This window comes from Rhinatrema bivittatum, chromosome 9 (genome assembly GCF_901001135.1).
Source record: "Rhinatrema bivittatum chromosome 9, aRhiBiv1.1, whole genome shotgun sequence".
In the NCBI taxonomy this organism is placed as follows: Eukaryota; Metazoa; Chordata; class Amphibia; order Gymnophiona; family Rhinatrematidae; genus Rhinatrema; species Rhinatrema bivittatum.
The window spans coordinates 10,619,442-10,636,355 of NC_042623.1; the positions used below are offsets into that span (position 1 = coordinate 10,619,442).

Below are 16,914 nucleotides of genomic sequence, written 5' to 3' on the forward strand. Positions count from 1 at the left end.
GAAGCATCCTGGGACCCATCATATCTGCTTACCTTAAGGGGGGGGCAGGAGGAACGCTGTCCTAGATAAGCATTGTGCATTAAAAGAATAAAAACCACTGAAAAAGCAAGAGGGGGATGGGCCCCCGCTGGGGGGACAAAGAGGCTGTGCGCCCTGAATCTGCCCCTGAAGCTGAGGGATCTTCCGGGGGCCCCACAGGAATTAAAACAGGCGGAGGCAGAGGTAAATCGGCACCGGGGCTGCCCTGTGAAAGCACTGACATAGTCGCATCAGAATTCAAGATGGCCGCCATTCCCACACTAGGCGGGAACGGAGCCAACCTCCCCATGGTAAGACAAGTTGAAGGAGGCATACTCGATCCACTCTCCACCCTCGAAGAGCCCGCCCCGTCGGGGAGGCATCTTGAAGAAATTCCCTCGCGGGAGAGCCAAGTCCCGGGCTCCCCGCAGGCAGAGCATCGCGTCCCACACAGCATGGGGGAAGCAAAACAGCTGACAAAAAACCCCCTGAAATAGTTCCAGGCAGCCACCGCGAAAACCAAACTGAGGTAAAGAAACTTCCCCTTAAAGACTACAATGGCTCAAGATATTCTTTTTGCTTTTTTTTTTTTTTTTTTTAAGTAGCTGAGGAATGTCGCCTCTCAGTCTCCACCGGGCCTCTCGGGTGAGCTGGTGATAGGGTAGGGGGAGCGGCTGGACCACCAGCTTGCGCCCCTAAGAGCCAGAAACGGAGCGAAGTAAAATAACACACCTACCTGAGAAGAAAAGGCCTAATCTCAAGGCCAGGTACAGATGCAAAGCTGTAAGGCAGGCAAAATTAATCTGATAGGCCAACTAAGCCTAACGTTGTCCTGTGAAACTAAGTTTTGTTGTTTTTTGTTTTTTTTTTAACTTGATCCATTCAAATGAAAACAATTACTGTGAAAAGAGAGAGGGAAAGAAAAGAAAATTAATATTCTAACTTTCCCTGAAAAAGATTATCAATTTAGGTGGGAACCGCAGGATTAACAGCTGGAAACAGAAGAATACTGAAGGGACGCAGAGGGTGCTCATGGGTAATTCCGGGCACCGCACAAGTTTTTTCTTCTGTCTCCATCTGCTGGAAGGGGGATATAACCCACGGTCTGGACTGATCCGGGTACGTACAGGGAATAAATGGTTTATCAGAAGAGGGCATTTCAGCACTCGAAGCATGGGGAGAAAGGATTCGTATCGGATTTATCTTGCGAGCTTCCAGCACGCGGTGTTAGTAAAGAGGAACCTCGGGGTCAGCCCGAAACTGCTGTGACGTGAAGGGCGGGTTCCTGCTCCCCTGAGCTTCCCCTCTCGGGCTGCCTATGTGATACAGTCCATGACGTGAATCTGCAGAGTATCCAGGTCCGGCAGAATCTCGTTACACTTCGGGCAGGCGTGCATCGGGATGTTATGCTGCGCCTCTGTGGTATCGGCTCCTTGGAAAAATAAAAACACAAAAAAAAAACACCCCATGTCAGAAACACAAAGAGATGACTGGAAAAGAAGAGTCAGACCGAACAGGATGGCAGAATGAGGAAACTTTGCTTGCGGTTTTCTCTTTACAGGGGGGCAATCTTGAGACCAGGGCTCGCCCACTGCTCGAGGGCTCCAGACCAGTTGCGGTTTCAGGATACCTCCTGTTTTAGAATAAACACAGGCCTGCAAGCAAATTTCCCCGTGCAGGCTGGTGGGCTCCACTCGTGGCAGGTGTGATACTTACATAAAATATGCAAGGGAACTGAGAAATCACTACTTATCTGATCATTTCCTTTTCTTTAGGACAGTCAGATGAATCCAGCTTCCCTCCCTTGGCTGCCGAGTGATTATACTATAGTCCTCTTGTGTGACTTTGTGATACGGGGATTACTGGTAAGTGTTCGGCCAGGCCCTGGACTAGTGTTAATGTGTTTCTTGTCTGAGCTCAGTGCTTCCTGTTGGCTGAGTACTGACATGGTTATCTGTTTTTAAATCAAGTTTTCTGCTAGTCTGTGCACAGTTTGCTTCTGAAGGAAATACTGGCAGGCTGATGTCACTGCAGGGGTATATGTATTACAACGTCAGTTTGCTCTGTCTCCATCTGCTGGTAGAGGTGCATAACCCACTTGTTCAGGATTCATCTGACTGGACACTAAGAAATTGAAAATTAATCCGCGTGTGTGCTTTCCCTCCCGCAATCTAACCCCATCCTGGTTTTGACTATAGGGGTGCCTCAGAAATGTCTTCTGAATTTCTTTTAAATCCAGGTTTGATCACACTGTTTTGGATTGGTGCAAATATATGCACATGGAAAACAGTGACAATATGGAATAATTTAATTTTGCTTTTTTGATTTACATTCCGCCTTTTGTGACTGGATTACATTCAGATACCGCAGATATTTCCCTGTTCCCACAGGACTTATAATCCAAAAGCCCGATCTCTAACACAGCCCATGGTACACATTTGTGCCCGCAGAGATTTATGCTAACATTTTATAAACAGTTGTGGCAGGAACTACACAGCTTATAAAAAATACCGTGAATTTCTGCCCCAAAAGCATGCACATAGGTTTGTAAAGCAGGAGCATGTGTGCTTCTTTACCCATTTTATAAAACTCCGTACGTATATTTTATAATGAGCGTGCATGTACTCCGCCTCTGTAAATACTTGTGTGCGCGTACCTGGAATCAGCAGTTCTGCAATACCTCCACCACTTCTCGTAGACCCGCTAGCATTTCACCCTGAACCCTCACCCAGAAAGTGCAGCCAAAAAGACGAGTTTAATTTCAAGCGTGTGAATCAATCAGCAGCTGTAAAAGTTTGAGAAGGTTTGCGCGTTCACCGCTTACAAAACAGCCACTCGTGTGCAGTCCTCTGAACCCCTCTCTGGAACATCCCTCAACCCCACGTTTGTGTGTGCGCTTCAGGCTTTTACAAAATATTACCTGTACGTATCACCTGCAATTTGGCACATGTAAACCTTTTGAAAATTCACCCCAAAGTTTGCACCGGAGGCAATGAGGCTGAAGTGACTCGCCCAAGGTCACAAAGATTTGAACCCTGGGATTTGAACCCTGGCTTCCCTGGTTCTCAGCACCAGCTTTGCTCCCCCACTCCTCACCAATGAGAAGTGCCCATCTGTGCATTTCTGTATCCAAACTGGGAGAACATGGACATTTTGGGTCCAGCAGTGAATATTTTAGAGGTCTCAGAGTCAATTCAGCTTTACCTTGATGATCCAAGCTTTCCTGCTCTGGATTTAATCCAAACTGGTGGACCCGCCCTCCCTGGTATAAAGCAGCAGCAGCAGGGTACAAGTGCAAGGAGCCTGTAAGCTAGATGTGACACTCGTTTCATTGGCGGCCTGGTAGGACAGCAGCCGCTAACAGTCTCTCTCTCTCCTGTGCTTCCGAGTTCTGCTTTACCTCTTTGAACAAGCCGGGGGCTGCGCTCCTGATTGCTCTGCCCCGTTGCACCGTGTCGCCACTGCATCTCCGCCAGGGACTCTCTGCAGGGAAAAGGATTCTCAGCGTCACAGCAAGAAACCACAGCACAGAAAAGCCACGCGTGAAGGGCGTTAAGAGAGCATTCAGCTCGTGCTTCAGACTCAGGGGGAGGAAGTGGGAAGATTGCTCCGAGCTGAATAACTAACGTCAGATCCCACTGTGCGCTACACCGCCCACAGCCCCGTAAGCCCGAGCGCTAAGCGCCGTCACCGCGTGCCACCAGGAAATAAAGGGGCATCGGACAGCTGAGGACTTTCGCTGGCTGGCACCATCAGTTTTTGTATTTTATTTGTTTAGTTCATCCTTTCCGTTGCTAGCTCAAGGTGAGCTACATTCAGGTAACACCCCCCCCCCTCCCCAAGGGCTTACTGAGCATAAATCAGGCCCCTAACTCTGCCACCGGCGGCTACCTGGGCTTCTCGCTGCTCCCACTGACGGGCCGCCTCATGCAACTGCACAGTTTGTGAACCCGGTAGCACTGCGCCAGACTAAAACCCGTCAGTAAATGCCTTAATGCAGAGATGTCTATCCCCCAACGCCACACAGGTATGTAAATGATCTCACGTGCATACAAAACCATTAAAATGCATGCAAATCAGGTCATGCACAGGGACATGAACTAGCACGGCTTACTGTGATATCTCATGGATCGTTAACCTCATCTCAGGACGTGTAATTAACCTTCACCGGGAGCAGGGGGATGATATTGCAAGTCTCCATGCCCCCAGGCTGCTCGCTTACAAGGGTTGAGTGGCCCCCAGTCCCCCCAAATAGTGAAACAATCTTGGGGGTCTTGAAAGATCTCCGTCCCACTCTTTTCTCTGTTGTGTCCCTGCGTCTGAACCTCATTACCCCCTTGCCCACCCGCCATTTGTATTACCTTAATATCCCTCTTGGCACAGCGCAGATCTTGGGGGGTTGGGGATGTTTTGGCCACTCGGGCCCTTTAAAAGATGGCGGCCGCAGGCCGTGGGCCGCCCTTGCGCGCTGCTGATTTGGGACACCCAAGCCGTGGCATTTTTCCCCGAAGATAGAGTTGCACGAGGTTTACTAAGCTGCGGTACCGAGTACCAGGAAAAATACCTTAGTGGATCCCATGGTATTGTTCCTTCCAGACCCCTAGGCACACGTTTAGGTGGATTTTCAGCTCAGGACTTTGGCTCCTAAATTCAGGCACTCAGTTTTTTGGTTTTTTATCCTCCTCCTCTAGGCTTACACCGTCGCAACAACTCTTCAGAAAAAAATGAAGATGATAATATAGGGAGAAAGAATCCCTAAAATGTCTTTCTGGTGGAATGTGCCAGGACAGCACTCCGGCACCACCACTCCCTCTGTCAGTCCCCCTCCTGCGGGGGCTACAGACAGCAAGGCCAGATTTAAACTGGGGGGTGCCCACGTGCAATGGGGGAGCTGGATCCCTGTCCCCAAAAAGTCCCCAGAGAGGATGCCAACACCCCCTCCCCCCCAATTATGCCCAAATCCTCTCTTGTTTTTAATTGAAAATTGTGTATTGTGGACATTACACGAGATAACCGAATACCAAAAAGGTAAATAATAGCACCGCAAGCCAGCTCCAACAATATTATAAAACCACGAAACATATCACTGAGTAGCAGTGCTGTCATTAAGTAAACATAACAGCACCGCCGAGAAATGTAAAATCTGACCAGCAATAATGTCACTGATCCGTGTCATAAATAACGCAAATGCATGGAAACAGGATGAAAGGGTCGTCTGTAATCAGGAACCGAGCCAAAACTATTAATAATAGACATAATCCTCCCCACCTTGATGTAACCACCCACCCCCTCCCCTCAATCCACAATATGGACAGATATGCATCACATTGGAAAAAATTATGCAGCATTACCCAGAGCCCATCAGAGGTGGAAAAAAAGAAATTAGAATAAAAAGAAAAAAGGTGACAATGATTGGGACTCGACCACTGACTGCCTCCACAAAACATAAGGAGACCATACTTGCTCAAACTATGCCTACACTTATTTTTAGCAGCCGTAATGGTATTTAAATACTATACCCGTATCTTATGTATCACATAATCGTGGAACCTTGGTATCTCGCCAATGCACATCTGGTAGCAACACAAATATGACAGACCAACCATCTGCCACCATGCGGCCTGGTATAAAACCAGCCTGATCAGGATGAATTATACCATTCAGCCGAGTAGCTAGGACCTTCGCCGGCATCTTTAAATCTAAATTAATCAAGGCTATAGGGCGATAGGAGCCGCACATAGAAGGATCACGACCCGGTTTAGCCAAGATCGTAATACCGACTTTGTTAGAGGAAGGTTACAAGGACCCCTCAGCCCTTAGATAATTAAACATCCTGGTCAGGATGTCTGATAAAAGGAGGATGTATAGCCATCTAGCCATCTAGCCCAGGTGACTTCCCTGGTTCTAAAGACTGAATAGCAACAGACGCTTCAAATTCTGAAATGTCTTCATCCAGGGCACCCCTCTGTGGATCTGATAAAATAGGAAGAGGAATATTCTCCGAAACGCGATTTCCTCAGGAGAAATAGCTTCATTGGGGGCTAAATATTTCAGAGTAAAATTGTAAAAAACGCTATCCTATATCCTTATTCTCCGTCAGTATGCCCCCTGAGACATCTTTCATTTTAACCACATTATTTTGCATCATGCATTTTTTCAATTTATTGGCCAATAATTTCCCAGCCTTATTGCCCCTCAAAAAGGCCCAATGTGACATTTCCAATGAACAGACAAATAAAGCAGAATCCAATTGAGCTAAGTGATTTCGACACTCCACTAATTGCCGATGTTCTGGAGAAGACAACACTCGCTTATGTAAAGACTCCAAGTACCGAATTCTAGTCAGTAACACCTGCCACTCCCCCTCGCTCATTTTTTTTTTTTTTAACATAGGAGGCTCTGGAAATGGTGTCCCCGGACTAGAGCTTTTAGTCAGACCCAGGCCACTTCCCTGTTATCGTTAAGGGTTAAATAATCTTGAATATCAACACTAAGCTTATCCACAAATTCTTTATCATCAAGGAGGGAACCATTCAATCGCCAGAATCTATGGTCCCAATCATAGGTCAAGAAGGAGATAGTGAACTTAATAAGGGCATGGCCTGACCACATCACAGGCTCTGTATCAGGTTCCAGAACCCTATTAACAATCCCCTTACGGAGCAAGAAAAATCCAAGTGAGGGTATGAGTGATGTGGGCATGAGAAAAATGTGAAATTATTGACTACGAGATCTCCAAATGACAATTACGTTCCCTTGGGACATTAACAATTGTAAAGCTGCTCTAGCATGGCAGGGTTCAGTACGCTGATAAGAGGAAATATCTAAGGCAGGGTTCAGAGTGGCGTTGAAATCCCCTCCCTATGATTAAAAATCCTTCCGCCTTCTCCCGCAATAGGACCCCAAGAGTTGAGAATTAGGCGCATAAACATTAACTAACGTATAAAGTGCCCCCTCCCAAGGAAACAATAAGAAGAATAATACCTCCCCGCAGGATCAGAGAAGCATGATTTGAACTCAAAAATCACATCCTTGCTAATCAAAATACCCATCCCTGCGTCCTTCACTATATGGGAACTAGCTGCCCAATACCTTGAGGGAAATTTATTGGAGGGCATCAGGGATTCATATCTACGCTTTAGGTGAGTCGCAAGATCACTATTCCAGCTTGGAGCCTGCCTACGATGTCGATTTCTGAAAGTATTTAGGCCCCTAACATTCAATGAAGGGCTGAGAAAATATAAATCGCCACAATACCGTAATGGAAACCCAGACTGCCTTGCCACCTCCCCATACTGCATATCCTCGCAGTAGCCACATTCCCCACAAAAAAACAAAACCCAAAGTGAGAGTAGGGCCTTTGGAAGCAATGCTCCAGCAAATCCATATTAGAGAAAAGGAAACCGAAAACCCCAACCCCCCTCCTACCATGATTCGCGGTCACAAAACCACAAATCTGGAGGAATAACCACGAAAAACCACCAGCTTCCCGTCAAGCCGGCCGGGAATTCTGTATCATATAACAATATAAACTTAGGCATGTACGTAAACTATTAAACAGAGCCTTGGGCAGGCCACACCAGGAGGTCTTCCTTAGGGCCCTCGGAGTTACGCCCCCTCTTCCAACACACTGCCAGCAGGGGCGTTACTCACGGGGCTGCAGCAGCGTTTTCGGCTTGAGTCGGGCCGGAGGGACAGAAAAGCCCACCTCCTGGAGAATCGATGTAGCTCCGTCCAGCATCTTCACATGATGTGATATTCCCCACAAGGCAAACCATAAGCTGAAGGGTTGCGGCCAGCGATAGCGCATTTTTTCCTTGTGGTGTAGGCTCGTGACCTCACATAGCTCTGTTTTCTCAGTGTCGAGGGGAAAATATCTGCAAAAACGGCTCTCTCATGTCCCTCCCACCGCCAGGAGGTCTGCTTTCGGGCTGCATTGAAAATGAGTGGCAGGAAGGCTTTTATGTCTCTTGGCTTGTTAGCCGGCTTAGGGCCTAGAGAACGCTGCGCTCTGTCTATCTTTCCAGGAAGCAGCTGATCAACAGTAGAGCTTTCTCCTGTGAGAAACAAGCTTCGGCACACTCAGAATATTTGGGTATGCCCCGAAAGTGCAAGTTACTCCGGCACGATCGATTTTCCAAGTCTTCCATGTTTTCAGACAAGAGCGCACATTCAGCGTGTGTAGCAGCTTGTTCTTTTTGCAGGCGCCTCCAGTTCTCCGCCTGAGAATCGACTCTGATCTCCGTTTCATCCATCCTGCAGCCAAAATCTGAAATGTCTTCTTTTAGCTCCAATATCAAGGCAATGATTTCTTGCATGTAGGTTTTAATATCTTGCCTAAAATCAAGAAACCATCTGCAGAACTCCTCGCGGGAAGGTAAGTCCATTTCTAGAGTGGAAGACATAGCATCAGGCTCTGCTTCCGCCTCAGAGCCTTCGCCGGCCGCTATGATCTCCGAATCAACCTCACGGCCCTCGTTGAGTTTCGCATAGAAAAACTTGTGAAAATCAAAACATGTTTTCTTCACTGACATAGTCGCGAAGGACCACACCAATAAGTAAAGATGGTTATTGCCAACGGACGCCTAAGATAGCGCCCAGATTAGACAGTTTGAGGGAGGAGCTCGTACATGGGCTTCTGCTCACCCAAATGATGTCATTTCCTCCTCCCAGATCCTATCCTCTCTTCTCCTGACGTAGTCCCTCACCGTGACAGCAGGAAAGGGCGGGTTGACGCAAGGCCTGTCCACAAGGAAAGGCTCGCAGGCCCCCTGCTGAAGTTGCTTCTTCTCTACAGGACCAGCGGCACTGCGGATGAAGGCATGGCAGCAGCAGATGTGTTCTGGCGCCTGTGTTGCCTAGGCCTATGTCTAAATCCAGGGCTGGCAGAGAGTTAAGAGAGGAGGGGCACAATCAGGGCCAATGGGGGGTGGGCAGTGGAGAGAGGGATTACGAGGTTACTGGAAAAGGTCACAGAAAATATAGGAGAGGCCCAGAACCCCTTCCCCCCCCCCCCCCCCCAGAAACAAAGACTGCGCACATGAAACATCATCCAAGACCAGAGAAGAGACGCAGGAAGTGTGAAACCCTGGCTCCCAAACCTCGCACCTCACGTGACAGTCCAGGTCTTGTTGGATCCTGGCATTCTCTTTCAGCATGAACTCCAGCTGTATGGCCAGCTGCTCCTTCTCCCCATGAATCTTCTCCCGTGCTTCTCGCTCTGCATGGAAGTCTGAACAATAGATTTCCAGCTGGAAAGGAAAAAAAACCCACATTCAGAGCAACAGGCAAAAGAAGGATTTGGCAGATTACAGGGCTCCAGTGGAATTTTTCTGGTGGAAATAGCAGAACAGCACACTGGCACCTTTTAATGGAGCTCTGCCACCTTCTACTGATATCTCTGCCAGCCCCATCTGCTGGGACTTTCACTTCCACCCTAGGCCAGACCTGTGAAATGGCCATAGGAAGCTGCAGAGGGGCCACAGGAAGGTGAGAACTACTGGTGGCTGGCAGAGCTCCCCATCAGCAAAGAAGAGATGCTAAGGCCAACAGCTGGAGACAGAGGGGTTAGAGAGGAGAGAGATGGACACGTGAAGCCGACGGCTGGAGACAGAGGGGTAGGAGAGGAGAGAGATGGAGACCTGAAGCCAAAGGCTGGAGAAAGAGGGGTAAGAGAGGAGAGAGATGGAGACGTGAAGCCGACGGCTGGAGACAGAGGGGTAGGAGAGGAGAGAGATGGAGACATGAAGCCGACGGCTGGAGGGGTAGGAGAGGAGAGAGATGGAGACGTGAAGCCGACGGCTGGAGACAGAGGGGTAAGAGAGGAGAGAGATGGAGACGTGAAGCCGACGGCTGGAGACAGAGGGGTAAGAAAGGAGGGAGTGAAATGAATGTTGACGATGAGAAGTTGAGAGATGAGATGAGAGAAACTGGAAAAGACCAGAGGAAAGAGAATATAGGAGGGTTTTGGATCTTTTTATCCTCGGGCAAAAGAGGAGTGCGGATCTCCTGAGTGCAGAGAAGGGAAGCACTGAGGAGGGGCTGCATCTTAGTCTTGCTGGCTACGGACAGGAAGCTGCTGATGGTCCCATCCTATAAGATCTGCATCTAGAAAGCCCTCAGCAGTGAGGATTGCCACTAATTCCAGGACGTTCTCAGCAGCTTTCTACCTTTCAGTTGCCTTTCAGGCTTGATTAGCTCAGCGGTTAAATCTGTTCTCTTTTAAGTATCCAGTTTGGGTACTTGCCAGGTACCCATGACCTGGTTTGGCCTTTGTTGGACACAGGATGCTGGGCTTGATGGAGCCTTGGTCTGACCCAGCATGGCAGCTTCTTGTGTTTTTAATATCGGTTTATACTGGATATGTATATCGTATGATTGTAGGTTTTAAAATTACAGCCCGCCCTGAACTACTTGTCCGGGTAGCGTGCAACATTAATTTGTTTACATTAAGAATTAAGTAAGTACTGAGTCTGAAGAAGGGAGAGGGGATGGGTACTCGGGGAGAGAGAGGGGAGATTGTTACCTGACTTGAGAAGAGGAAGACGGGCTTTGTACCAGAGTTCAGAGGAGGGAGAGAGGATCAGTACCAGAGTCCGGAGGAAGGAGAGGGGATCGGCACCCGAGCCCGGAGAAGAGAAAGATGGGATTGGTACCAGACGAAGGAGGGAGCAGGGATCAGTTCTAGAGTCCGGAGAGAGGATCGTTACCCAAATCCATCAGGGGGAGAGAAGATGGGTCCCCACATCCAGAGAAGGAAGGGGGAGAGGATGGTTACCTGTGTGCGGAGCAGAGAGATGGTTTCCCGTTCCTCTTCCTGGCTCTTGCACATCAGCTTCAGCTTATCTATCTCCAGCTGTTTCTCAGCTAAAGCTCTCTCGGCTTTCTCCAGCTTCTCATTCAATTCATTCGCCACCACTTGCACTCTCGCTGACTGTAAAAGAGAATCAGTTATTAAACAATTCGGCACATACACTTGGTTGAGAAGAAAGGGTGGAAACTGCTGGGCATCCATTTTGGAACAGTAGGAGGTCCTTATTCAAGTGCATTGAGCCAGATAACGGAGAAGTAAGAGCAGTGAAAGTTTGGCCATTCATCCGGATCACTCTTTAGCCAGCTGAGTCAGAGCTGTTCCAGGGGTGCTCCAGAGGCATTCTGGGGAGGAGCCGAGTTAGCTGGATAAAGCCCATACTCCTGTCCTAAACTGAGCCGGATACAGTTATCTGCCTAACTTTAGGCTATCCGGGTATATAACGTGGCAGCTGTGAACACACAGCCAGATAGGTTTATCGGGCTAACTAGCCGAGCTGTACAGCGGCTGAATATGGAGAAACCCATCGATATGTTTGCAATGTGAAAGTCATACTGGTATTCCTGATTTTCCATATCCACTTTACCTCCTTGCTTCTTAAGTCTTCAATTGTTTGCCGGGCATCAGCCTGCTCCAAGGTTAGCTTGTCAAACGCATCTTGTAATTTGATTGACTGCAACCTGTAGTGAAACCAACACAAATATTTAAATCCCATTTACAAAAGGGGTCAAGCGTATACTATCAGCCTTCTGAAATAAACACTTAACATTCAGGTCGCTACAGTAAGGTCGAGGTAGAAACAGTGAGGTAGTGTCAGGCGCACCCTTCCTCCCCGCACGCACAGTTCTCTTCACTAACTCCCCGATACTCTCCTCTAATCGCGTAACCCATTTTACTGTATAGGCGCTTAATACAGCGCCTATACAGTAACCTGGGTGCGCTGGTACCTGTCACATGCCGTGACGTCACGCCTTGAGCGCCGAATCGCAGGGGTCGCACAGGCGCGCATTCATTCATCCAGGTGGAGGAGCCGGTGGCGAAAGCAGCCGGCTCCTCCGCCTGGATGAATGAATTCATTCACTGCCGGTGGGGACTGCCTCTCCGGCAGCCCCCACCGGCAGTGAATGAATGAATGCGCGCCTGTGCGACCCCTGCGATTCGGCGCTCAAGGCGTGACGTCACGGCATGTGACTGCCTTGAGCGCCGAATCGCAGGGGTCGCACAGGCGCGCATTCATTCATTCACTGCCGGTGGCGAAAGCAGCCGGCTCCTCCGCCTGGATGAATGAATTCATTCACTGCCGGTGGGGACTGCCTCTCCGGCAGCCCCCACCGGCAGTGAATGAATGAATGCGCGCCTGTGCGACCCCTGCGATTCGGCGCTCAAGGCAGTCACATGCCGTGATGTCACGCCTTGAGCGCCGAATCGCAGGGGTCGCACAGGCGCACATTCATTCACTGCCGGTGGGGGCTCCACCGGCAGTGAATGAATGCGCGCCTGTGCGGACCCGGCCTAGATTTAACACGCGACCACCCGCCGCCCGTCTCGAACTAACGCGTGTCCCCCCGCCGCCGCTGCCGCCTGGAACAGGCGCCCACCCGCCCGCGGCCTAGATTTAACACGCGACCACCCGGCTCCCGCCGCCGCCGCCTGTACCCACGCGGCCCTCCGACAGGTATTTAAAAATTTTTATTTTTTATTCTGACGGGTTTTATGTGTCCCACATCATTACATTTTCTCGATCATCTCTGTATCGCTTTTTTTTTAAATTGTGTTTTATTGTTTTTGAGTGTCTTAAGTGGTGTCGATGGATTTGTTACTAGACTCACAGTCCTAACTCCTACTAGGGGGAGGCGGTAAACTAACACGTTAGGGCCGCGGCAAAACAGTGCGTTACTAATGAGATAACCTGAGCGCGCGTTACGGTATCGGAGGGGAATAGCTAATTCCTTCATTATACAGCTAATTCGTTCATTTACATGCCGGGTGCGGGAAGGGTTACGCGTCTGTTTTAAGAAGCGCTACGGACGCGCAAAACTGGAGACTGTATCGCTGGTTTGCCTTACTCGTCCGAATTGTGCGCAGCGAGCTCGTTACAGACGAGAAATCTTCAACTGAACTTTACTGTATCGAGCTGATTGTTAGTAAAGGGACACTGGCCCGGAGAAAGGTCAGATCAAGCCATGGCAGGGGCTTTCATGCCGAAGACCAGGGCTTGGACCAAGCTCCCTCCCGAGAAAGAAAGGCCTGAGCAAAGGTCAACTCTGGGAGAACGGTTAAAGGGGCAGCTGACAATGTAAATATGTGAAATAAATAAATATCCTGGAAGAGCAGGGAGCAGGACGGTGGGAGGTCATTCCCGGGCTGACTCTGCACAGGAGGCTACGGGGCACAGGCACCGGACTTACGTTCTGCGCACAATCTCCCCCCTTTGAGCACACGTGGGGGTTTAGACGTGAAAATCGTGCGCGTTGGCTGCTGCTTTGCTGAGAAACAGTATGGCTGCTTTTACTTGTGACTGAGGGGGGGGGGGGGGATTTTCAAAACAAGGCTTTTCCCAGGTTAATTGCTTAGTTATCTGGGTAAAATCATTTGAAACTTGTCCTCCACAGCTACACATTGTACAGAGGGCCCCGAGATCTTATAAGCAGCCCAGGTGCTGGAAGCTGAAAAGGTTTCTGAGCGGGTTCAGATTAAATCATTTCTCTGTGCAATCCACAGACAGGTACGGGAGCCCACCCACCGGAAGGCTGGTCTCGTCTCTGCTAAATCATTATACACAAAAATACATATTCACCCAAAGGTCAATATTCAAAAGAGTCCGTCTGGGTAACCTCTGAGTCACCTGGACAAAAGGAAAATTAGGACTTACCTGATAATTTTCATTCCTGTAGTACCAAGGATCAGTCCAGACTGCTGGGTTATGCCTCCCGTCCAGCAGATGGAGTCAGAGAGAAACTGAAAAGGCACCACTCATATACCCTGGTGCGCCCCCTGCGATCCTCCAGTATAATCCATAACAAAGCAGTATGAAATTAGAAAACAATGGCAAATTCTGTGACTAGCTCAATATAAAGATGAAACGTATATGAACATGTGGAAAAAACGAGGAAACCATGAAAACAAGCAAGTGCCCGTAAAAAACGGAACCCGAAAAACACGAAAAAACAACAGTTGCGGGACTCTACACTCTTCACTGAAATGGGCGGGCGTCTGGACTGATCCTTGGTACTACAGGAATGAAAATTATCAGGTAAGTCCTAATTTTCCTTTCCCTGTACGTACCAGGATCAGTCCAGACTGCTGGGAAGTACCCAAGCTGCCCTAAACGGGGTGGGACCCTGACAGTCCCGCACGAAGCACACCACTGCCGAATGAGTCCACTGTCGGAGCGCGCACGTCCAAACGGTAATGTCTCGCAAAGGTGTGCAATGTCTTCCAAGTAGCCGCTCGGCAAATTTCCTGCGAGGAAATAAACCCACTCTCTGCCCACGACGCCGCCTGGGAGCGCAGAGAATGAGCCTTAAGACCCTCCGGAACGGCGCGACCTTGGGAAATGTAAGTAGACACAATCGCCTCTTTCAACCAGCGTGCGATCGTAGTTTTTGAAGCTTTATTTCCCTTCTTTGGACCACCCCACAAGACAAACAGATGATCAGACAACCGAAAGGGGTTGGTAACGTCCAGGTACCGCAAGAGCGTCCTTCGAACATCCAACTTGCGAAGTTCCGGTTGCCGCGACGCCTCAGCCCCGTCCACCGCAAATGCCGGTAGGTCCACCGTCTGGTTGACGTGAAAGGCGGAAACTACCTTAGGCAAAAACGAAGGAACGGTACGTAGAGAAACCCCCGAATTAGAAATACGGAGAAAAGGTTCCCTACAAGACAACGCCTGAAGTTCCGAGATTCGGCGAGCTGAACAAATAGCGATGAGAAAAACAGTTTTGAGAGTGAGATCCTTGAGAGTAGCCCTTCGTAGAGGCTCAAACGGAGAAGTACAAAGACCCCGGAGAACCAAATTTAAACTCCAAGAAGGACAGATAGGTCGCACCGGGGGTCGCAAATGTTTAACTCCCTTTAAAAATCGTGCAACGTCCGGATGCATGGCAATGGAAACTCCGTCAAGTTTACCGCGGTAACAGCCTAAGGCCGCTACCTGCACACGCAGAGAATTATAGGATAAACCCTTCTTTAGACCCTCTTGCAAAAAAGTCAGAATATGAGACACCGTAGCCTTCCGCGACGGCACTTCCAGACCCTGACACCAGGAGTCAAAAACCTTCCATACCCTGACATAAGCAACCGAGGTAGAGGGCTTACGAGCCTGCAGAAGAGTAGTAATGACCGACTCGGAATATCCTTTCCTTCTCAATTGCCGCCTCTCATAAGCCAAGCCGCTAGACAAAAGCGATCGGCCTGGTCGAAAAATACTGGACCCTGCCGAAGGAGTCGAGGCAGATGACCGAGCCGCAAGGGGCCGTCCACCGCTAGATTGATGAGGTCGGCGAACCACGGCCTCCTCGGCCACTCCGGAGCTACGAGAATGACGGGTCCCGTGTGGGATTCTATGCGACGCAATATTTTCCCCACCAACGGCCACGGTGGAAACACATACAGAAGAACGTGCGCAGGCCAGGGAAGAGCTAGCGCATCTACGCCCTCCGACCCGTGTTCCCTTCTGCGACTGAAGAAGCGAGCTGCCTTGGCATTCAAACGAGTTGCCATGAGGTCCAACCGGGGAGTTCCCCACCGGCGACAGATGAGTCTGAGTGCCTCGGGAGATAGTTCCCACTCTCCCGGGTCTAGTCGTTGCCGGCTGAGATAGTCTGCTTGAACGTTGTCGACTCCTGCGATGTGGGACACCGCAATCCGAGACAGGTGCTGCTCTGCCCACACCATCAACTGGCTGGCTTCGGTTGCTACCGGTAGACTCCGTGTACCGCCTTGCCGATTTATATACGCTACCGTGGTTGCGTTGTCGGACAGAACCCGAACTGCTCTGTCCCGAATCAAAGGCAGAAAGTGCTGTAATGCTAGGCGAACCGCCCTTGTTTCCAAACGATTGATCGACCACTTGGTCTGAGGAGGCGTCCAACGTCCCTGAGCGGACTGAGACTGACAGACTGCTCCCCAGCCCGTCAGACTGGCATCAGTCGTGACAATGATCCATTGAGGCGGATCCAAATCGGTGCCTTGGAGCAAGTGGACCGGATCCAACCACCATTGTAGACTGGTCCTCGCTGGGGGTAAGAGTGGCAAAGGTATCTGAAACTCTTCCGATTTGGGGTCCCAACGAGACAGAAGCGCCCTCTGTAGCGGCCGCATATGCGCAAATGACCACGGAACCAAATCCAGTGTGGATGCCATATATCCAAGAACCTGTAAGTAATCCCATACCACAGGCAGGGGAAGGGCGAGGAGACGGCGAACGTGCGCCAGACGCTCCATCCTTGCCTGTGGGAGAGAAACCTTTCCCACTTTCGTATCGAACGAGGCGCCCAGAAATTCCAAATTCTGGGAGGGGATCAGATGGCTCTTGGTGTAATTGACCACCCACCCCAAGGAGTGGAGCCGGTGAAGGACTGCCTGAATCGCATCTTCGCAGAGACGCCGCGATTTTGCTCGGATGAGCCAATCGTCCAAATACGGGTGTACCAACACTCCGTCTCTCCGAAGACTCGCCGCCACCACCACCATTACCTTGGTGAACACCCTCGGAGCTGTCGCCAGACCGAACGGAAGAGCACAAAACTGGAAGTGAGATCCCAGGACCATAAAGCGCAGAAATCTTTGATGGAACTCTTGTATCCCTATGTGCAAGTAGAGACCAGTAGAAAGTCTCCCCCGTTTATCTGGGGCAGGAGTACCCTGCTCCCATTCCGCTTCGGCCTCCATATAAGCCTTGTGGAGCAAAAGTACAAATTGTGAGGAAAAGGGATGAGGCCTCTTCAAAGAACCTCCTTTTGCTCCCACAGGTGGCAAATTAACAGGCCCTGGTAACCTGCGGGGGCTAAGATCCGGTGGGGACAGGGGGGGGGAGTCATCCCCTTCTTCCGACGAAACCGCATCGCGATCCGAGTCATTTAA

General features: G+C 49.9%; 1 protein-coding gene across 2 annotated transcripts in view; it reads right to left on the bottom strand.

The window, feature by feature from the left end:
* Positions 1–598: 598 nt before the first annotated feature.
* Positions 599–16,914, bottom strand: part of OPTN (optineurin) — a 72,241-nt gene continuing 55,925 nt past the window's right edge. For both annotated transcript variants that reach the window (XM_029615370.1, XM_029615371.1), the window contains exons 10-14: positions 11,415–11,508; positions 10,796–10,951; positions 9,127–9,269; positions 3,419–3,501; positions 599–1,450 (exon numbers count right to left, since the gene is read on the bottom strand). In XM_029615370.1, the coding sequence (XP_029471230.1) occupies positions 1,335–1,450; positions 3,419–3,501; positions 9,127–9,269; positions 10,796–10,951; positions 11,415–11,508 (592 nt within the window). In that variant the 3' untranslated portion in view covers positions 599–1,334. The remainder of the gene's footprint in view (positions 1,451–3,418; positions 3,502–9,126; positions 9,270–10,795; positions 10,952–11,414; positions 11,509–16,914) is intronic.